The following is a 23227-nucleotide window of genomic DNA, read 5'->3' as shown; positions in this document are numbered from 1 at the left end:
TCTAGCCGTCTTCCCTTCCCCCGTTTGTTTTGCAAAACACGGCCATGCCATCTGCAAAGGTGTCGCGATGCACTTCCCCAAATAACCAGTCCGGCGCGCCAGCCCCTAGTCGCCCTCCGCTTGCGGGCGCACACCGAGGCCTCGCAGCCTGGGCGCAGTTGCACCGCGCGGGGCGGGGCGCAGCGGTGCGGGCTCCGGGGGACACCCGCTCCCGGGTCCCGGCGCTCGGCCGGTTTCCGGTACACGCGGGGAAATCGCCTCCCGCCAGTGTCTGCGCGCTCGCCCCCGCCTCCGCCGCCTGGATTGCATTATTATTTTTATCCGGGTTGCAGTTTGCAGCGGATCCTGGTGAGCAAGGGGCTGGCCGGACTGCTGGGGGGTGGAGGTGGGGGGGGGGCGGAGGGAAGTTGGACGTGGATCAGGCAGAAAAAAAAAAGTTTGGCTGGGAGGCTAAGTAGGGAGGGAGGGTGGGAGGGGGCGGCGAGCTCCCGCAGCTCGCGTCTCGGCGCCCTCGGGGCCGGCGCGAGTGTGGCTGCGCGGGAGTGTGAGTGCGTGAGTGCGCGCCGGGGCCGGCGCGTCGCGAGCAGCGGCGCGGGCAGCCGGTCCTGCCCGCGCCCTGCCCGGGAGCCGGGGGAGGACAAGGCGAGATTTGGTGGCGGGGGCTGGGGTGGGGTGGGGGGTTGGCGTGTGCGTGTGGCTGGCTGTGAGTGTGAGTGTGCGCGCGCGAGCGGCAGAGAATCAGGAAGTCACAGCAGCGAAGCGCACACAGACATGTTTGATCGCCGTGACATGACGCGCGCGAGGGAGGAAGCGGCAGCGGCGGCCGGGGCCGGGCCGCGGACTCTGGCGCCGGCCTAGGGCTCGGGCGGGGAAGACCCGCTCTGGGCCGCCTGCCGCGCTGCCACTGCAGGCTCGGCGAGCCCCGCGCCTCTTTTTGTTCCGTGTCCCCCAGGTAAGGATTACTGCGCCGCCGCCGCCCGCCCTGTGCAGAGCTTTCCAGCTCTTTCCCTGCCGGCCCCCTCCGGTCTCCCGGCTCGCCGCGCCTGTAAAGTCAGGCAGGCGGGGGAAGCCGGCTCCCGACCCTCCGATCGATCGCGTGGAAAACTTTCCAGCGTGAGGCACCGCGAGGGGAAGAAGAAGGCCTTGCTGGCTGCTGTCCCTTGTCAGTTCTTCTCCGGGTCTGGGGAGTGGAGTCGCTGCGCCTTGGGGCCGTTGCACATGCAAACTTCGGGCCTAAACGTGCCTCCAACTCTCGCAGTATTTACTCCAACAATAAAATAAATATTCAGAGTCGTCCACTTGGTCCTAACAGGCGCTTGGATTTTTTAAGAGCAGGAGACAGGCTGGGGAGTCGAGGGAAGTGGGGCTGTTGTGCCGAATCCATTCCTTCTTTAATGTCTGCAGCGGGTGTTATGTAACTTTAGTAGCACATGGGTGCAAAGCCCATACTGGGCTTCCCCCCTCCTTTGTTTATATAACTTTTTGGAGAGTTTTGCAAGGTTGTCCCTTTTCTTTCTTTCTTTTCTCCTCCTTAACCTGACGGAGGTTGGTGCTTTTGAGAAAGCAAAGCGACCCGGGTCGGTATTTTATGGAGAGGTGTCATCCTTATCTCCTGGTTATTAGGTAGGCTGTGTTCCTAACTATGTGTGATGTTAGAGCATAAGGAAGACATTAAGGATACACGTTTGTCTACCGCACTGAGTGGTTATTTTTAACGTCTGTGCGTTACCAATAGCAGAGTTCAAATTTAAACTTCCATTTCAAAGGACTTTTTAATTTACACCTGGCTGTTGGAAGAGAATGCTTGTAGGAACAGAAAGATAGTTGCTTGAGTACTGAGTGGAAGAAAATTCCTGTCTAACCAAGTACGTAAGACTCAGAAACCTCTGAGATCTCTACTAAAATAAAAGCCATGCCCAGTGTTACATGTGCGTGTAGACTTATATATGCACATTCAAATGTTTCAGTGATATTTTCCACCATTTTGGGGGGGGACCACTACCCCAGTCTTGTTTGCCTACACTAGACTTGCTAGGCTTCTAGCCTACTTCTAGCTCACTGGTGAAGTGTTAAGAGGTGTGGCAGGTTTGAATCCAAGTTGGTGCATTGTTATGCAAATAGAACACACTTTCTCTTTTAAGAATCTAATTGCCCTTTTATTCTCCTGGGCTTTTTTTTTTTTTTGAAGCTCCCTGACAACTTGGAATGTTTGCTGCTGGAAAGAGGGGATTTGGAGATGCCTATTAGGTACAAAAGATATTTATGACCTGAAATAAAAAACCAAACCTGTAGACAGCCTCCCCTCTACCTTGTTGGGGGCATTAAAGAGAGAAGCCATATTGTTGAAGAACACTGTAAAATAAATCAGGAGTTTGGGGTATCAGAACCCTTGTAGAATTGGCAGAGGTGAGGAGGTGCTTCCTTACATGCAGCTTTTCTCTCCTCAGTGACATCAGTTACATCCCAGCTCCGGGACTGGCTGCACTGTGGGGTTTCACAGAAAATATTCACCGCCAGAGTGTGTTCAAAGCAGCCTTAGATCTTTTCTTTTGTTCGTTTTTTTAAAGTGGTTTTTGAGCATTTCTCGTCAAGTTTCTTAAAAAGTGCTTTGACCAACACCTGAGGCTTGGAATTGACGAAAAAAAAAAAAGTGCCTCTGCACTTGTCATATTGTTAATCTTTGGATTCTGTTTAAAATATTTCTGACACCTTAACCAGAAAGTACCACTTTGGCGAAGAAATAATTATTGAAACCTTTTTTCTTTGATTAAGTTTAAGATAAGTTATTTTACAGGCGAGCATGAAAGCACATACCATGCTCTTCTAGGACATCATCGTGATACCCCTTATATTCCGGTAATATTTTGACATTTCAATTTGAGGGCTTAGTATGTATTGGAACAAGACCATAAAAGAGAAGACTTTCATATATTATAAAAGTGGTGCCATCCTCTAGTGTTTTCATGTTGGCTTTTTTTTTCCCTTTAGCAGTCTTCCTTTGTAAACAAGGCCTTTGTCAAACTCTCCTAGGTCAGCAGCTTTTCGATACTCCAGAGAAATAATAAATCACTATTTATGGCATCTTGACATGGTGCCATGAGAACAACTGAACTGTCACAAATATAATGCTAAGGAGTGTTTCCCAGCACTAGTATATTGAGGCTGGGTTGATCAGACCTGGTTTAGCCACCAGAAGTTTTGATTCACACTGTTTCTGGTCAAGATGATTTTAAGGGAAGTCATGGACAATTTGTTGCTGACCATGAGTGGCCTTAGAAAGCTCTACGTAAATGAGCCACATTTTTCTTCTGCACTATTTCTGGTGAACAGATGAGAAAATTTCCCTGATGTGAAAAGCCGTTTTTGGGAGCTGCTTCTGATTTTTTTTTTTGTCACTTTTTTTCTATAAAAGAATGATCATCTCAATTGCTCCTTTTTCTTACATGTGTCCTGTAGTTTGTTTTTGAACAATAGAGGATGCTGAATTTTCTGTGGTCTTTGGAAGTATTTGTTTATGGAACTTTAATCTCTAGCCACTTAATAAAGTCATGGATCATTCTATAAGTGGTTGGGAATAGAAAATACAGGTGGTGGTAGGTTATTTGGTAGAGTATTTAGGAAGCCCTGGGGTGTTTATTTTTTCTGCATAGAAGGTCATGACTATATTTTCCAGGGAATATAGGACTCTAAAACTTAGTTCTGCCAGAGTCATTATGAAACATAGCGTATTTATTTGCCTGAGATATTTATCACCAAGTTAAATGGGATCCTGCAACCTGGGTTTGGAAAACTTTACAACTTTATTACTGTTTATTATTACTTTTTCCCCTTATATTAATATAGCACTTTTTTGGAAAGTGTTTTAGATATATTAGAGATTTTAAAGATACAGTCAAAGATACTTGAATAATTATACTTTAGCAAAACATATAACACAGCTGATGAAATTCAGGAGCTAAATAGTTGAATCTTTTGAATGTTGGATATAAACATTATTTAATTTTAATTATGAGAGAATAAGTAAGTAATTCACTCATTTAGAATGATGCTTTAGATATGAAATACAGGATTTTTGACCGAAATATTTACATAAGTGGTGCCTTTCTGGACTTCATGATACATTATTATGTAACTGAAGCCGACTATGAATTGTAATGTTTTATTAGATATAAGACTTTCAGAACATTCAGTTACCATCAGGGAATATGGCTGTATAATTTTATACTTTTGAAAAGATGACAGTATTCTGTGTAATTTTAGGTGGTATATAAGCATCAGTCTTCGTTTTTGTTTTTTTTTTTGAACTTTTGAATTTTATTTTATTTATATTTTTATACAGCAGGTTCTTATTAGTCATCCATCTTATACACATCAGTGTACACATGTCAATCCCAATCTCTCAATTCATCACACCACCACTACCCCCCGCCGCTTTCCCCCCTTGGTGTCCATACGTTTGTTCTCTACATCTGTGTCTCAGTTTCTGCCCTGCAAACCGGTTCATCTGTACCGTTTTTCTAGGTTCCACGTATATTAAGCCTCAGTCTTCTGCCAATATATCATCTACCTCTCTGCAAGCACTAATATTTTAGAAACCTTTTAGAAGCTGACCTAACTGAAATATTGACCCTTTTGTAAATTGATGAATGGAATTCATAGAAGTTGAAATAAATTTGAAGTTTAAAACCCATTAAATATAACTCCCCCCCCTTTTTTTTTGTTTGTTTGTTTGTTTAAACTGAATTCAGAATTGTGGAATTAAAGTTACTTAAAAACAGCAAAAACATCTTTGACCAAAAAGCATCGGGATATGTTATCTTACAGGTTAACAGAAGTCCAGGGGAAGTTCTCTATCAGTTTGTGTTAGGATTGTGTTTTCTTGTTTTCTTGTTTAGAATGACTGTATTTCTTTACCTGCTTGAGGTTGTATTGTCCAGTTTTTACCATCCTACTGGGAGTTAAGTCATTGAACTTGGAAACTGAATGTCCGTGAGGAAAGCTGGGCATGGAATAGCTTTGCAAATATTTGCAACTCTTTTGCCGTTTGCTGTTGTGCTGGATTCTTACATGCACCAAAATGCTATTAAGTAAAGTCTATAAATCCGTAAAAAATGAATGACCTGCAATCGAGAATTTATGTCTTACAAAGAACATGCCTGAACACGTATGAATAGCAAATTGTACACCGCACAGACCACTTGATACAGGGAGAGATCAGGATGGGCTCTCTTGAGTGCCTGGGGTAGATAGAGTCTTCGAGCTGGAGGACGATTGTGGCCAGAGGAGGGCAGGGGTGGGGTGGTGGGTGCTGATCATATGAGATCAGGAGAAAGTCCTGAGATCACAGGGCCCGAGCCTAAAGAAACTGTGAGAAGACCAATGGACCAATTTTGACCTGGTTGCCCAGGGCAAGAGGTTCCAGTTGGGAAGAATTTTCAAAAGATACAAGTTGGAGAAGGTAGAAAGACTTGATTTCCAGGCTAAAGCATGAATGTTTTATCCAGAGTGTGTTGGAGGTTTCTCTCAGAAGTTTGGAGCAAGGGAATTCATGAACAAAAAGTATGTTAGATTAATCTAGCAGATGGTGAACTCAAGTCCAGGGTGGGAGTTGAAGGCTTTAGAAGGATCCTCGCCATAACATACATTTTTATACGATAGCTCACAAGGTGTTTTCACATGTAATACTTTATTTGCTTCATATCAAAATTGAGGTAGCGGGCTTCCCTGGTGGCGCAGTGGTTGAGAGTCCACCTGCCGATGCAGGGGACACGGGTTCGTGCCCCGGTCCGGGAGGATCCCACATGCTGCGGAGCAGCTGCGCCCGTGAGCCATGGCCGCTGAGCCTGCGCGTCCGGAGCCTGTGCTCCGCGATGGGAGAGGCCACAGCAGTGAGAGGCCCGCGTACCGCAAAAAAAAAAAAAAAAAAAAAAAATTGAGGTAGCTGACTACTATTATGCCTGTTTTGTAAAAGAGAACTTGAAATTCAGAGGTCAAATAAACTACGTGGTGATTTATTTTTTAATGGCAGATTAACACTGTAAACGGCCATTATTCATTTTAATTGCAGTGAACTTGAAGGGTTCACGCTTGAATTTTTGTTGCTGCTGTGAAAGTCGGGTAAAGTGGGGCATCTCACTGGTCTGCTGGGGTTCATTCAGCGTATAATGGTCAAGTTTTAACTGCTAAGTCAACGTGTGCCATCTCAGCCAGAAAAAGTTCTTACAGTATGTATTTCAGACTCTTACATGTTTAGTGTATAAATAAAATTATCTTAGCAGACAGAGATGAAAGTGGCCATCATTGATTCTTATCAGCATCCCAAATGAGGTTGCCTTGCAAAAGGGCCTAACAGAACTTAGGAAGGATGGGTGTATGTGTAAATACACACGAGTTACATTTCAGGGTGTCACGCTTTGCTACTAGTTTTTGTTGGTTTGTCTGTTTTGGTTTTGACCAATTACCTAGCAGTTTGGGTTCAACTGAATTTAAGAAGTGATAGTTGTCCGTGATTACCTTTGTAACTACCAGAGGACATGGATTTTGGGTTAGAGGGATGTTCTGCCGGAGTGCTTTTTTGTTGAGGAGCTTCTAGTACTTTGGGTTTTCTTGTAAACACCCTGCTTAAAAGAATTTTTCCTTTGTGGAAACATCGGCTGTCCTTACCAAAGAGGTCATGGAATTGCATCACAGGTAGACTCTTCTGAGAAGGCAGCTCATGGTATGTCTAGGGTGATAATGTCAAGAGCCAGGTTCCTGTTAAGGCAGTGCCTGGGGCTCACGGGGCTGTAATTGGCCCCTGAAGTTTGTTTTCTCTCTTGTCCTGCACTGATCTGCTTTGGAGCCCCTGCCAGGTCTGACTCTGGGCAGGGACGGTCCCAAGGCTTTTTATTCCGGTCCCAAGGCTTTTTATTCCAAGTGAGGGCAGCAGCTTGCATCCTAATTCCTTCCCTTGACTCAACGATGCGGAGTTCGCAGAAGCCCAGCAAACACAGCACACTTTTCATCCAACCACTTTTTAAAACAACCTCGACTTTGAATGGTAAACCGCCAGGAATGACAACGAGAAAGATGTTTTCCATGCTTTTCTCGAGTTTCAGGCCAGCCACGTAGAATGTTCACTCTAAGCACAGTGTGGTTTTTATCTGTGGCACAAATCATTTCGTGCACTGTTTAAAGTTGCGCGTCTCAGACCAAGAAGCACGAGGGCTTTGGGTATATTTCACCACCTATCCAGACAACCTTGGCCTCTAAAAAAGAAACTGCTGGTAGATTTATTTCTTTTATCTTCCTTGCTGTTCTTACCTACTCTCTACTCCCCCATCAAGAACAGCAGCACTTGTGTTCCAGTTCTAGAGATGTTGCTACTTCTTGTGGGGGAATTCTCAATTCATTTACAGAGAAAGCTACAGAGAAAACCTTCAGGGTCACGGGAGACAGTCTGAATCAGCAAACAGACATAAAAAGAACTCTTATCTTCACTATCTCCTGAGCCTTAATCGTTCTCCATAACAGCCAGAAAACTTGAAAACAACAGTTATTCTTAGGGATGTGAACTGGGCCTAACTTTTATTTCTCATATTCCACCTTTGACCTGTACCCCAAAGTCTTTCTGTAAATGCAGAAGAGAGAAAGGTCTGCTGGAGATCCAAGATCACCCCACGCTTCCTTATTACGTTTCGTGAAGTTATTTAAGAGGTGTTGTCTAGTGCAGGTTGTGCTTCCCCCCAAACTCTTTCTGTGACTAGAAAACACAAGTTGCTAGGAAACATTTATTTATTATCTATTTTTACTGCAAGGCCTAGCAGAAATGGCACCTTCTCCACGAAGCCTCCCTTAATTCCCTTTTCTTGCCTCCGCCCTCCAAGCTGTAAGTCCTCTCTCCTGCCCGTGACTACAGTGGACACTCTAGCTATACCCCTTCTGGTCTTGCAGGAACTTGCATGTTCTTTTTTTTTTTTTTTTTTTTTCTTTCTCACTGCTATTTATGGATAAGTCCCGTTTCCCTGTCAGACTTGCAGAGCCCTGGGTAAGCCCTCTGGTCATTTCTGTACATCCTCCATGCCTTGTGCCCAGGGGAGAGCCAGGACAGTTGGGAATAGATGAGTAAAACAGGTCCTCTGGATCTTTGATTAAACATCACCGACCTCTTAGGTTCATAACATTGTCTCTGCCTCATATTCTCTCGAGGGCTTTTCTTCACTTCTCTGTCCCTTCGCACATTAACATAGGATCACAGCCAAATCCCAGTCCTCGCGACATCTCCCATTGTTTCCATCTTTGCTTCTGCATCCTCCGCTTCGCACTCCTGTGCATCGTTGCCTCAGCCTGAGTGACAGCTCTCCACACTGGTGGATGGCCTGGCTTGCCTGATGGTGCCGTGACTCGGTATTGGGCCAGGAGTGAAGAGATAAAAAGCTCTACTCACAGATGTGACTTGGGGCAAGCTCTGTGGTCCCTTCCTGCCCTCTTCTTTTAAATGGGGACGTGACCAAATGTGTCCTCAAGTCAAGTCCCTGAAATGATTCTGAAGCACATGGGGTTGTGTTGAAGTATTACTGCAAGTGTGGGGATCTTTCAGCTGATTGGAGCGAGACAGGACGGTAGACGTTCTGTCCTGGTTGTCATGGTGGGACTGGTGACCCTTAAAATTCCATGAAGTTGAACTCCTTTTAATATGCAGATGGGTATGCTGGGGCTTTCTGCAAAGGGGAGAGGAAGGGAATTCGGGCTGAGGGAGGATGTCTACAGTGGTTGGAGTTGTGGGAAGCTCCAACGACTTTTATTTTTAAAAAGCGCACACTCCCCGGTTGTAAAGGCAGGGTCAGGACGAAAAAAGACAGGGTGTACTGCTGAAAAATTCTTGGCTAAGAACACAGCGGCCTGGCCCTCAGGGAGTGCTGGTGTGAGGTGGAGGGAAGCGTTGAGGGGAGGAGAGGGGCCTGGCAGTGCCGGGGTCCGGGGAGGTCTGTGTGCCTAACATCCTTACACACAGACACGTTTTCTTCCTTATATTGGCCGTGTAATTATGGAACAGGCCGTTCTTTTTGGTGACAATGTAAAACTTCCCCGCCCCGCCCCCCAACACAAAATAAAAATAGATTTTGAGTGTTATCTTGCGGAGAGACCTGGCACTCCTGCCCTCTCAAGGTTACTGGAGCCATCGCCTCTCCCCCATCTGCCCTGTGCCTGTCCCTACTGTCGCCACCCCATCTGCATCACTTAATTGGTGCCTGGAAGAAAAAAGAAAGGGGTTTGGATTCCTAGGGAGACCGGGAGGGTGGGTGAGGGGAAGCTGAGTTGGCCAATACTGGACTTTCACCCTTAACCACAGGGACTCAGTAATGACCTACGCCTCTGCTTGAGACTCGCACCTCTTTGTAATTTACACCCCCGAATTGCTTTACGCTGTGGGAAGGTTTAAGTGTGTCTTGGAGCTGCATCATGAAGTTGCCACCAGAAATGAAGAGGAAGGAATAGGAGGCCAGGACTGTGGCCTCGTCTCTGAGAGGTGCTCCTCTGTGCTACGCTTGGGTGATGGTGCCGTGGCGTGAATCCTGGGACAGCCCGGGTCCTGCCCTGGAGGTTCACTGATGAGCGCGCCCACACATAAGGTTGGAGGAATCGGGAGATGCTGCAAGCCCTGGATAGGCAGATGCAGGGAGCCTTGAGATGCTTCGATTCCAAGCCCAGAGGAAGCTGAGAAACCCCAGAAAAAAAAAAAAAAACGCTTTGCCCGGGAACCCCGGGGTTGGTGACAGCCCTGAGGTGGGCAGAACCCAATGTCTCTGGGCTCCCAGTCAGAAGCCAGAGGGTCACATTCAAGTTGTGCGGTAGTCCAGGTCCCTTAGCTGTGCGGGATGGGGCAGGTTTGCTCCCTTGTTAAACTGTGCTGTTTCTCTGAGCTGGCTTCTTGTTTATTCATCTGTGCTGTTTCACGGACACATTCATTAAGCGCATGCTCCTAAAGGTTCTCTTCTTACGAAAAAGTTTCCTATATAACACGTTCCTATATTAACATTCTTCTTTATGTCCGTATTCTTCCATTTCCTGTCTCATATGTTTTCCCCCTAAGAAGTTTTTAGTAGTTTCCTATAACAAAAAATGATGAGCGTTTCTGTGGGACTGCATACAATTAATTACAACATTCTACGAGACTCCCAGATGAAAGTCATTATATGCACAGAAAGTCGTTGGTATTTTGGGATAATAGATATTAAAATATAAAACATGAAAAGTAGGACTGCCAGGCTGACTGAGCATTTGTATCTTCATTGTTCAAACTTGTGGTATCTTGCCATCATAGCCATTGAAGCCAATTTCAAGGTAAATCATAACAGGAAGTAAGCAATTTCCTTTTATTCACTAAAAAATAAAGGGGTTTATTAGTTTGCTGATATACATGAAAGAACATTTTAACTTGTAGTACCCCTGAATTGACGTCAGCGTCCTAAATTTAAAATGCTGACTGGACGTGGGTGGGTGTGTGTATATGTGAGGGGGTGGAATCCAAAAAAAAAAAAAAAAAGGTTACTTCCGCCTGCTTTGTTAATCACAAAGAATAAATAATAACATTTGGCTCTCTCGTGAATTCAGGCTATAATTTACTGTCCAAGCTTCCCTGTTGTTTTAGAAATCACTTGAACTGTGTTCTCTTAGTCCCATCTTGTATCAGCAAAACAGTTTGAGTGATCCCTTGCTTATAATCAGTCCAAAGCAGCCTTTCATCCCTTCCTGTTCTAGCCCTAATTCATTTATCAGATTGGCCAAATTCTTGCCTCCACTTTTCAGATTTCTTTGTTTGAACATACCTCAAACCCTGATTGCTCTCTTAATTTTTTTATTTTTTAATAATTGACTCTATTAATAGTTTGCCCTTGCAACTTTGTCTACACTTCATTCAGATCTTTTCTGAGCACTTACTCCATGCTGGTTGGAGGTGCTGGGGATACAGGAGCGAAGAAGGGCCAGACCTCACCCTCACGGCCCTCACATTCTAGAGATTCCTCGAGAGGTGACGGTAGTTAGCTAAGAATGGAAGTAACGTGGGTTTTTTCATTTAATTTTCCCTCTAACCTCTCATTTCACCATGGAAAGAGCCCTGCTGTGGGTGACCTGGCCCCTATGGTCTAATTTCTTCCCTGCCACTAATCAGTGGGTAAGCAAGTCCACTTAGGATTCTGTGAGTTCGGCATCAGAAGAGGTTTTGTGTGTACAGGTGTGTGCCCCCAGATGACATAATATATCACCATGACTACCCTGGGATCATTCATCTCCATCAAAATTCAGAAAACAGCTTATTTACTCATTTTGGCTGATATCCAAGATCCCGTCGTACCCACCCCATGAGGCAGTTCCCCGGTGGGGATGCCAAGAAGTCTTGGCACATGGGTGATGGAATACCGCTTTGCTGGAGAACCGGAATTTTCATACCACGTCTCTGGTGGGCCCCGATCCAGGAGTCGTGGTTGATGTCTCGTGTGAGTCTTGGACCCCAGAGAGGCCCGGGATGAATCCCTGCCCTCCACTGTCCACGTGGTCTTTAATTAATTACCTGGTGGTAGGACCACATCTTAACCTGCCCTTCTGTTCGTTTCTGCTGGAGTGGAGGTGGCAGGGCCGGGGAGTAAGGCTCAGTAAGAGAGGCTGCTTGTTGTGCCAGGCACAGAGCTATGGTTTTACACGTACCATCACATTTTAGTCTCAGTGCGTCATTGCCTATGCGGCTGTGTGAACCCGTATTTGTCTGACTGCCATTAACCTCTTCTTTTCCCATGATTGGCAATTCCCTTTCATCCTCAGTTTATGAAATTGTACTTGCTCCCCCTTTTAACTCTCTAGAATTCTGTGAAGTTTGAATGCTTATTGACTTATGCAAGTGGGTCTTGGTTGGGTATTTCTTGAGGAGGTGTATATTTTAATGGCTTTGTGGGGTTAATGCCTTGTAAGGTGCCCAAGTAATGAAGAGCATCTGTTGGCTTCAGTAATAAATTTTAAGCTTGTTTAGAATTCTCCTTATGTCTTACATTTGAGTTTCTCCAGTGAGCCTTTTTTTGGATCTTAGATGATTTACATCTTTCCGGGGAATCATTTTAAATAAGAGGTCTTCATAAAGACTAGGGCAGATGGATATATATCACACTCTCTCAAACATCCGGGCTAGACAGGGCAGTTCTGTTTGATGTTTGTTACGGAAATGGCACCATCTAATACTAACAACTGTTTTATTCTGATCGTAACATCATGTTTAAAACATTCCTTTCTCTTCTTTCCAACTCAGTATCACTGTACTGACTGGCAGAGTCAGGAGAAGTAGATGTCCACGCCCACAGACCCTGGTGCGATGCCCCACCCAGGGCCTTCGCCAGGGCCGGGACCCTCTCCTGGACCAATTCTTGGGCCCAGTCCAGGACCTGGACCATCCCCAGGTTCCGTCCACAGTATGATGGGGCCAAGTCCTGGGCCTCCAAGTGTCTCACACCCTATGCCGTCGATGGGGTCTGCTGATTTCCCGCAGGAAGGCATGCATCAAATGCATAAGGTAAGAGTTCATTCTCCCGTCCATCCATCCGTCCATCTTCTGAGTCATGGATGGCTAATAATCACTGATAACTCCCCTCTCTTTTTTCTACTATTGTTTACAAGAGAATCAAGCTAGGTCTTTCTCTTATCTTGTACATTATTGAAAACATACATTCCAAGGCTCTTTTATTGTTACAGATGTTGCACCAGTCAGGGAGATCTGATCTTGGCTTTTTAAAAAGTATTAGCTACAATATGCAGCTCTCTCTCCCTCTCTCTCTTTTCTTTTTTTTTTTTTTGGGCCACGCCACGTGGCATGTGGAACTTCCCTGACCAGGGATCAAACCCATGCCCTGTGCATTATTGGAAGCATGGCGTCTTAACCACTGGACCACCAGGGAAGTTCTACAATATGCAGTCTGACAGATCCTTTGAATTGTGGGTTGCAGGTATTTTGGCTTGGCAAATAAGTATATTAGTGAATAAGTCTTGCTTTTTTTCCCAACTATGTACGTTAAGTACCGTATATCATCCATGAATGAACGTATTGAAAATTTTTCTTCCCTAAAAAGATCCCGTAGTTCCCAAAGAATAAAAGGAAAATGAGTCCTTTCCTAAAGGATTTTTTCAAAAAAGGTTCGATTGAAATAAAGTAGTTTTTAGGGAATTCCTAAAAATGCACTTTGCTCTCTGTCTGTGAAGTGGCTTTATTCTGGTTTTGGAAGAGGGCTCTGATTTTGCAGAACCCAGGGCCAGTTGTTTGTTTCTGGACGAAGGTTATGATAATCTTCCATTTATGAGATTCGGGTTGTTGCTGTTGGGATGAGCATAACGGTATGACGTGGGCATTATGCCTTTGCGGGAGATGCAAAGAAGAGAGAATGGCCTTTTGAGAAAGCAAACGTGATCCTCTGTGACAATTTGCTCCGAGACGTAGCGGTAGCCATAGAAAATCTATGGGACCATTGTGTATTACCTGAAGGTTAGGCCTGAAGAGATGTGTAGAGGTTTTACATCTTTTCCAGGTGACATCACAGGTGGACAGGGTGGTGGAGATGCCTCTTGATGTTAAGCAGGCAAGCTGTGGGAGATACTGGTTTGAAACAGAGGTTACCGCAGAAAAGAGCAGTTCTTCCCTTTAATTGTGTAGGACTGGAGGTCAGTTTGGGGTTTTTTGTTTTTGTTTTCTTTAATTTGGGGCTGCATTGGGTCTTCGTTGCTGCACACGGGCTTTCTCTAGTTGCGGTGAGCGGGGGCTACTCTTCGTCGCGATGCGCGGGCTTCTCGTTGCGGCGGCTTCTCTTGTTGTGGAGCACAGGCTCTAGGTGCACGGGCTTCAGTAGCTGTGGCACACGGGCTCAGTAGCTGTGGCTCGCGGGCTCTAGGCACAGGCTCAGTAGTTGTAGCACACGGGCTTAGTTGCTCCGCGGCATGTGGGATCTTCCCAGACCAGGGCTCGAACCCCTGCATTGGCAGGCAGATTCTTAACCACTGCACCACCAGGGAAGTCCCTGGTGGTCAGTTTTAAGGTAAGGCATTGCAGCCCAGAAGGGAAGATTCATGTTTTGCAAATTTTGTTATTTGATGATTTTCAAATCAGAAAATTAATATATGCTTATTTTGAAAAGTAAAACCATATTGACATAAATAAAAGAAGTGGTTCACCCCCGGTAACAGCTTATTATACATGCTTTTTACACCTTACTTTTCTCCATCTTCAGTAAAAATACCATCTAAGCACAGGTATGCATATTCAGGTATGATTTTAAAAAATGTTCCCTTTTACCATAATAGCATCGTAGCATCACTGTTAATTACTCTGAAACAACGTCTTTTTCATTGAACAACATATCATGGATAGCCCTATAATATCCCCAAGTTCTCTCCCTGCTTTTTTCATTTCTTTTAAACACATTTTTAGCTTGTCAGGTATGTAGAGAAATAAAGTTACTCATTTTCCATATCACATTCTTTAGGAGACATATTGAACATATAGACATATCGAAGTCATTAAATCATCTTATGTTCATATTAATTTGGGAGGTATATTATAGACCGGATCTGTCACTTGTTAACCTTAGTCCAAGCGGGTTAAATAATTTCAGAAGGGTTTAAGGATGTTTCACCTCCAAAATGAAAGATTTGAAAGAAAATATTTAGCTCACCCCTATTACTGTTTAAGCGTTTAAAAGTTAAACGTATGCATGAGTGTATTGGGCTAATGTTATGTTTTTGCCCCGGGGTTGTTTTTATGTATAAGTGTATCTTCTGATCCCTTCTGTTCCGTTATCTAGCATCTTTGTCACATTTTCTCCTATTCTCTGCCCCCATCAATGCTCTTTTTTGTTTTGTTTTGCTCTCATTCTGCAAGTTTTGCATTTTCTCATCCTGCTTTTCCTCAGCCGCAGTCCCTCAGATAATTCCCTGGGTGAGGACATGGTGAAGTGCCTGGAGTTCACACCTGCTGACCAGATGCCTTCACTTTCTGAGAATCTTTTTATAGGCAGCTTTATTCCTTGTCTTTCTCCTCCGTCTCCCTCTGAGCTTCAGCTTTTTGCTTTTCAACATTACTGGAAATAAATAAACAAGTGGCCTAAATACATCTGCTGTGTTGCTTTGATTTCCTCTCTATTATTACTATTTAACAGACTCAGAGACACTCTTTATACCAAATTCTTCCCATTTTTCTTCTGAACATCCTCTTTATGGTAAATTTCTCCTCTTTTCAAGTGCATGCTTTTGACTCTGCAGAAATTAACTTTCCTTTCTCCAAAACTGCAAACACTCATACTTTCTTGCTTGAAGTCATTTGGTTTCTATAAACTCCTGGAAATATTCCTTTCAGGCTGTTTTGAAAATTGCTATTCCAGTTTGGGGAGGAATAGACTTTTCCTTTCTCAAACACATGCTCCATTGCCCAATTCTGGATTGGATTAGTGTCAATTCAATGGCAATTTATTGTGTGTCTGTTGTGTACAAGGCCTCAAGTCCTGTTTCCAGCCCGTGTTCTTTATTTTTTTCCAAACTCTGCCGTTAACCTTTTTCTGTCTTCCTCCCTCTGTAGTATAGCTTCATCTGTTTCACCCTCTTTCCCGTTCAGTATTTACCCCCATTCATCGCTCTACCCTGTCTGTCCCTCTTTTCCCAACTGCCTTGGAACTTTCTGCTTTCAACTTTTAAACTTTCCATGGTTCCTTCCCCTCTGATGAAAAAAAGCTACCAAAAAATAGATCATCACAGACGTTTCAAAGAGTCTTCCTTCCTTCATTCAGACTTTGGACTAGCTTCAACCTATGGCAGGTTTCAGGACTTACGTAAGAGGGTATGGAAGAATAGTTTATATTTGTCTACCTTGTGAACAGAACTTCATTTTTATTTTGCAGGTTTTGACATGACCAAAAGCATTTCAACTGTTTAAAGCCTTAACTTTTGACTTCACAGGTAGTTTTGCTGACCCTATTGGTGTAGTCTTTTTTATTTTATTTTTTGTCCCATCTATGAAATCTATGTAAATAGTAATATATGTAAAATAAATGTCAAAATATATGACTATCATATGGGTAATAGATGATTGCGCCACAATTTTGAAGACTTTTTAGGAAGGGGTCTTAAAACACCAGATAGAAATATTATGCCTTAAAGAGACGTCTGACTGATATTCTGTAAATGTTTCAGCCCATTGATGGTATGCACGACAAGGGGGTTGTGGAAGATATCCATTGTGGATCCATGAAGGGCACCACTATGCGACCTCCTCACCCAGGAATGGGCCCTCCCCAGAGTCCGATGGACCAACACAGCCAAGGTTTGTGTCTGCTACATACCTGATTTTGGCTCTGTACCACAGTCTTTCATCTTTCCTATTGGTTATTTTAATTATGACTTCCAGAGAATGTGTTTAAGGAGGATGGAATCCAGCCGGTTTCTTTTCCCTGTAGAAATCTCCCCTTATCCCCACCAACACAACTTTATGGTTGATGTGGGCAATTTGCTTTGCAAAATCCTAGTCGTTTTACTGGCCACCGTGTGTCCAATCACTCTGCAAAGTGCTTTGTGTACTTCATGCAGAATCTGTACCCTGAACTTGTGAGATAAATTATATTACCCCAGTTTTATAGATGGAGAGGCTACAGCTCTGAGAATTTACTTTGTTTTCTTAATTTTGCACATCTGGTAAGTGACAGGGCCAGAAGGAGACTCCAGGTCTGCCTCCCAATAACAGCATAGATGTGAAGGTAAGATGAGCCACCCGTGTCCCTTGAATTGTACACTCCTACTTTGTAAGGTGGCTTTTTCTGGCAGTGGAATAACCTGTCATTGCTGGTGGGTGGCTCTCTTAGTCTCTTAGGGCTGCTGTAACAAATTACCACAAGCTGGGTAGCTTAAAACAATAGAAATGTATTCTCTCAAAGTTCCGGAGGCCAGAAATCTGAAATCAAGGTATTAGCAGGGCTGTGATCTCTCTGAAGTTTTTAAGGAAGAATCCTTCTTTGCCTCTTTCTAGCTTCTGGTGGTTGCCAGCAATATTTGACATTCCTTGGCTTGTAGATCTGTCATTCCAATCTCCGTCTTGCTCTCCACATGACATTTTGCCTGTGTGTCTGTGTGTGTGTCCAGAGTTCCCTCTTCCTATAAGGGCACCAGTCATTGGATTAGAGTCTACCCTAATCCAGTGTGACCTCATCTTCACTTGATTACATCTGCAAAGATCCTATTTCCAAATAAGGTCACATTCACAGGTACCAGGGGTTAGGGTTTCAACATTTCTTTGTAGAGGACACAGTTCAACCCACAATAATGGCCAAATCAATGTATGGTAGATTTCTCTTCTTTTGGGTGCCTTTTCTCCTCATTATTGAAGACATAATAAAGATGTCTCAGGGGCTTCCCTGGTGGTGCAGTGGTTAAGAATCCGCCTGCCAATGCAGGGGACACGGGTTCGAGCTCTGGTCCTAGAGGATCCCACATGCCGCGGAGCAGCTAAGCCCGTGCGCCACAACTACTGAGCCTGCACTCTAGAGCCCGCGAGCCACAACTACTGAGGCCGCGAGCCACGACTAATGAGCCCACACGCCTAGAGCCCATGCTCCGCACCAAGAGAAGCCACTGCAATGAGAAGCCCGTGTACCGCAATGAAGAGTAGCTCCCGCTCGCCACAACTAGACAAAGCCCGCGAGCGGCAACGGAGACCCAATGCAGCCAAGTAAATAAATAGAATAATAAAGATACCTCAAAGTCTTTTGGATGCAATGTAACCTCTTTTCAGAATCATTATATGGACATTTCAGCATGCCAAGGGCATGACTAATCCAGCACTAATTAATGTGCTGATATTCTAATTCAAAGTGTATGCTTTATGTGTTGTTGTATATACTTTTTTGTAATTTAATGTATGTGAGTTTTTTTCTCCATCCATGATCAGACATCCATCAACCCAAGGGAAGATTTTTGACTGTGAGGGTTTAGAGAAATGTATTTGCTTTTAAATACATATATATATTTATATAAAAGCAAGTCATGGAGGCATAGGAGTGCATCTTTACTAATATTCGGGCAGGCTTTTGAAGATCCTGGACTCTGATCTGAATTTTGATGGCAGGCAGGCGTAAGTTTTGCAAATGACTTGTAAAGTCTTGACCATGTTAGAAAAGCAGGCTGAATCATTGGGACTTCTTTAGCTACAGGAAGAAAAGAATTTGACCCATTCAGGGTTAAGAACAAATTGAGACGACACTTCCAGGTTTATCATTTAAATTCTAAAGAGCCAGGTGTGTTCACAGAGCTAATGTAGATCTCATTTTAATACATGGGAGGTATAGATGAGTTATATTCAGTGATTCTCAGAGCTAGTGGTGGCTCTGTCTGCTCCCAGCTTTGCAGTACCTCTAGTAGTGGCGCCCTAGGAAGACTCCAAAGGAAAACACTTGAAATGCGTGAATTATAAGTGAGCATTTTTACTTTTATGTATCTTTAAAATTTCTTTCATAGCTCAGTTCCTTTCTTCAACTTCTAGAATGATGATTTTTTTCCTGGAATCTCCAATACTTGGCACAATGTCTAGCACATAATTGGAAATTGAGTAAATTTTGTTCAAGTAGGTAGAGAAGTGAATTTATGTATTCAAAAGTGAACACTTTTCAACAGATCTTAATTTTTATATAATTTCTGTAAGTTATAATTACTTTGGAATGCAGAAGTCTGCATTAAGTTAGATGGAATCAGAACTAGCACGGAATATTTTTCGCTGTAATAGTAAAGTGCCTTGTAAGCTGGGGAATTAGTGATTTAAAATATGTCTTTGAATAAAGTAGTATTGGTATAATGCAGTCTCAGTCTATATAATTATCTAAAAAGAATTCAGACTCCATAATAGCATATATCTTTAAAAACCCCGTCGTAGGAAGCCATTTATAAACACACAGGTACAGAGAGGTGTGGTATTGATCGGAAGACTGCCCGCTTTAACTACCTAGCAACCTATTAGGTTATTTTAAGGTATTGGTTGAGACGCAAAACCATTTCCTTCAATAAATACTGAATTGTGTACCTTATGGTCCCAATGATAACGTTGTTTATTTTTAGTCCATTGGCTAGAAAAAGCCTTTAAAGGCAAGTATATAATATTTAATGTTTGTATGTGTGTGTGTGAAGAGAAAATTCATATAAAATTGGCACTTAAAAATTCAAGTTTATTAAAAGGAGAGAGGTGATTGCCTCTCTCTGAGGCAAGGTGCACCTAGGGAGATAATGGCCCTTGAAGATGAGGGAAGGAAAACTGCCAGTTTTTGACTACTTTTTTTTTAAATGAGCAAATCGAACCAGATTTCAAAAAAGAGCAGATTCTGCATCAGCACCATCATCCTGCAGACAAAGGTATTTCACTCTCAGGTAATTTCTTCACCGTTTTCTCAACTGAAGATAATTATGAAAATATATTATGTTGTATCATTTAGATTCTGATTTTCCTGAAGTTTTATGGAATGCAAGTCATGTCATTAAAAAAAAGAAATCTCTCTCACTTTAGCTGAAACACTGTCACATTTTTAATGTCATACTGTGATAGAATGATTCTATTAACATCCCCTATAAATTCTAGGCAACAAATTTTCCCACCCCCAGTTTCTTCTTCTTTCCACACTTGAGGGAGAATTTTGTTGTATTGATTAATTCTGGAAAATGATTTTTATTCCACTCTTAGTTTCTTAGCAAATGTGAGGTAAAATGAACTACTGTACTTAATGTAACTGTCTCATCTTCGTAACTTTGCCTTGCCAGGAGTTCATAGCTGAAAAGAGCAGATTTGATGAACAGCGTTGCACAGTTGCCTTTAGATTGGATCGTCTAATGTTTTGGTCTGTTGTATTAGGCATCCTGTGACTTATCGTGGGTAAACTATAATTGATGATGCCCTCGGGAAGGAGGATGGACTAGGAGGCAGGAGACATGACCCATTTTAACACCTGGTTGTATCCCTTCTACCATGAAAATGTCAGTAACTATAGTAGGAAGTTTTTCCTCCAGTGGTAGATGCGGGGTTGGTCAAAAAGGTGTTAGGAAGGTGCTTTCCTAATGAACAAACTACCATTTTGCACCAGCATTACTAATAGGAGGTGAATGTTAACCTCATTAAGAAGGAAGAATGTTAATGATGAAGTTAAGTGTATGTTATCGATATTCTCTAAATGTTTATTGTGGAATTTAAATTTCTGCTTGTCTTGCAAGCTGATTTCAGGGGCATTTTCTTGGCTAACTTTTATGACCAACTAGAATCCTAATGGCTGCGTGATTTTTGTGCTCGCTTGTAGAGTAGGGATTTGGGGAGTGAGTTAGCAGTTTTTCCATTTCTCTTCAGGGCAGGATTACTCTGAATGGAGTTCTACAATTCACCAATTGATAGAACAAAACCTACTCTTGTCTTAGAGGATCAGGCTAAATTTGTTTCCCTCTGCAAATGGCAGTTCGAGGTAAAAGTAACTGGATCCTTTATTTTCTCTAGTCTTGTGGATGATGACGATGAGTCCCCAGGCAACGTGGGTCAGATATTCCTGGGCCGCTGTGATTCCACATAGATGCATAGAGCTGTCTTGGCTCAGCTTTGACAAGGGTTCGAACACACAGCCGCTGCCTAATAAACACCCATGTGATGACCTTTAAAATAAGTGTGACGCAGGGGCATTTATTAAAGGCAAAGCCCTTTAATCTAATGTTTTACTTGCGTCTTAGGACACCTCTGAGTTGATGAATCACACTCAGTTTGAATTGAAGATAACCTTTTGGACTACAGTAGGCCACTCTGTCCTCTCCTTCCCCTTGGATTTCCCTTCAGCAATGCTCAGTCGTGTGTTTTTCTAGGCATTCTCTGTCCAGGCTGTACAGTTCATCTCTTGAAATAAGTTCCTTGAAATTTTTGTGCATTTTGACTTTTCTTTCTTAAGTAAAGTCTTCTTAACTTTCCCATTTAGATCTCTTGTAACCGAAGCAGATTACTCTCATTTTTATATTGTATCGTAAAGGGTTCTAGAAGATGTTTGAAACTTTCAAGCCTTTAATTTATTTTTATAAAACCAAATTAATATTAGACCATGGAAAGAGCATACGCCTTGGATTCAGACAAACCTTGGTTTAAATCTTGGAGCTACCAAGATCTGATTGTGTGACCTGGGGTAACTCGCTAACTCGCTGAGCTTCCCTTTCCTCGTTTTAAAAAACGAGGTGACAGTACATATCCTCTGGGGATGTGGTGAGGACTGTAGAAAACATGTATACTCCACTCACTTCCCTCTAATTCTTCTTACCATTTCTGTGCTCCCACCAGCCTTATATCCACTGGCCAGTCTACCATCTCACCTTCAGTCTACTTGAGTCCGCCTTACTCACACATGGCAAAGTCCCCGGGGACTAATGATCCCCAGAGTCATAACCAGTGACCAGTGATGGAGTGTAAATACCCCAGCTCCTTCCCTGGGATAATTTGGAGGCAAGTTATGTGCCTTTTATCCCAGAACTTGTGCATGAGATTAATCTTCAGGTACCCACTACAGCAACTGGCTTAATCATGCACCCATTACTGGCTGCCGTCCCTTCCACGTAGCACCTTTCCGCACCCCTGCCAGTGCCCCTGTGCCTTCCAGATAAATCAGCTCCACTCAGTCCTTCCATCAGTCTCGGTTTCCAGGGAGGACTCAGCTGACATAGTATGTACAGTGCCTTGCTTAGTGCCTACAACAACGGAGGCCCTCAATCATGGCAAATTATTCATAAAGTGCATTATAATAAACCAAGTAATATCCCCATGAGAGACTCATTCCCCACTGCAACAGAGCAGCCACCTTCACGTTCTGTTCTCCAGGTCGGGCTACTTTTAACGTATAATACTGTCCCCTGGTGCCCTTCCTTTAGGTGTACGACAGCCACTACCAGTTTACTTTCTAGGACACATATGGCTGTCCGTCACTTGAGATGTGGTTAGTCCCAGTGGAGACAGCGTCGTAACTGAATAGGAAGAAAAGAACATAAAATCTCTCTTTAATAATTGTTATACTTTGAAATGATAATATTTGGGGTATGTCGATTTAAATTATATATTATTAAAATTACTTTTGCCTGTTTCTTTAAATTATGCATACATTTGATATATATAAGTTTTAAGTTATATAAAAGCCCATAATTATTAAGTTACCTATGCTTTCGATGTCTGTCCATCAGTGCTGTTCTAGAAAATTATCAAAACGTTCGGGAATGCTTCTCCTTCAGGGTCTGGCGGGGGGGGGGGCAGCCTGTGACCTCTCCTTTTGTGTTTCATTCTAGGCTACATGTCGCCGCACCCGTCTCCGCTGGGAGCCCCCGAGCACGTCTCCAGCCCTATATCGGGAAGTGGCCCAACCGCACCGCAGATGCCACCAAGCCAGCCAGGGACCCTCATGCCAGGCGACCCGCAGGCGATGAGCCAGCCCAACAGGGGGCCCTCGCCTTTCAGTCCCGTCCAGCTGCATCAGCTGCGAGCTCAGATTTTAGCTTACAAAATGCTGGCCCGGGGCCAGCCCCTCCCGGAAACGCTGCAGCTCGCGGTCCAGGGGAAAAGGACGTTGCCGGGCATGCAGCAGCAGCAGGCGGCGCCTCAGCCGCAGCCGCCACCGCAGCCGCAGCCCCCGCCGCCGCCGCAGCAGCAGGCCCTTGTCAACTACAGCAGGCCATCTGGTAGGTTCATAGGCAACCGAATGAGTAACGTGATGGTCCAACTCGGACGGGAAGGACTGCTAACTGCACAGAAGTGCTGGGCTGGTGGTATCAGCTCAGGGCTGACGTAGCCTTCTGTTGCACCTCCCCGGTTCCCTTGTCTTTGCTTCACTTAGTTGGCCACGCTTCTTGGTCTCCTCTGCCTACGTCCTAGAGCAGTGCTTCTTAAACTTTGCAGACTCTGGCACAAGCCGTGGCTATAAGCACAAAGCCCCGTGATTTCGCATTCTCTTTCAAGCGGTGCGAGGTTTGTCGGAAGCCCGTCTACACACACCCCGGGTTAGGAACCCCTACACCCCGTGTGTTCCGTTGCCAACACGCACGTCTCGAATCTGCTCTCCTTGAGCTATTTCGTGTCTGTTTATTTATTTATTTATTTACGTCTGTCCCTTTTTGTGAAAAGCATCTGGGGAGGCTTCCAAAGAAGCATACCTGCGGTAAAGGAATTACCAAGTAGAAAATCAGAGACAAA

At 43.9% G+C, this 23227-nt stretch overlaps 1 protein-coding gene across 2 annotated transcripts in view; it reads left to right on the top strand.

Annotated features, from left to right (window-relative positions):
- Positions 1-556: 556 nt before the first annotated feature.
- The window catches only part of SMARCA2 (SWI/SNF related, matrix associated, actin dependent regulator of chromatin, subfamily a, member 2), a 170412-nt gene continuing 147741 nt past the window's right edge, over positions 557-23227 (top strand). The window contains exons 1-4 of one of the 2 annotated variants that reach the window (XM_065878899.1): positions 557-642; positions 12278-12538; positions 16195-16324; positions 22327-22716. In XM_065878899.1, the coding sequence (XP_065734971.1) occupies positions 12314-12538; positions 16195-16324; positions 22327-22716 (745 nt within the window). In that variant the 5' untranslated portion in view covers positions 557-642; positions 12278-12313. Of the gene's footprint in view, positions 643-12277; positions 12539-16194; positions 16325-22326; positions 22717-23227 lie in introns of those variants that run through there. The other variant, XM_065878898.1, reaches the window with a different exon arrangement.

This window comes from Phocoena phocoena, chromosome 6, assembly GCF_963924675.1.
Source record: "Phocoena phocoena chromosome 6, mPhoPho1.1, whole genome shotgun sequence".
Taxonomy (NCBI): Eukaryota; Metazoa; Chordata; class Mammalia; order Artiodactyla; family Phocoenidae; genus Phocoena; species Phocoena phocoena.
Note: the sequence above shows the minus strand (reverse complement) of the source record. Positions and strands in the feature narration are given on the sequence as shown.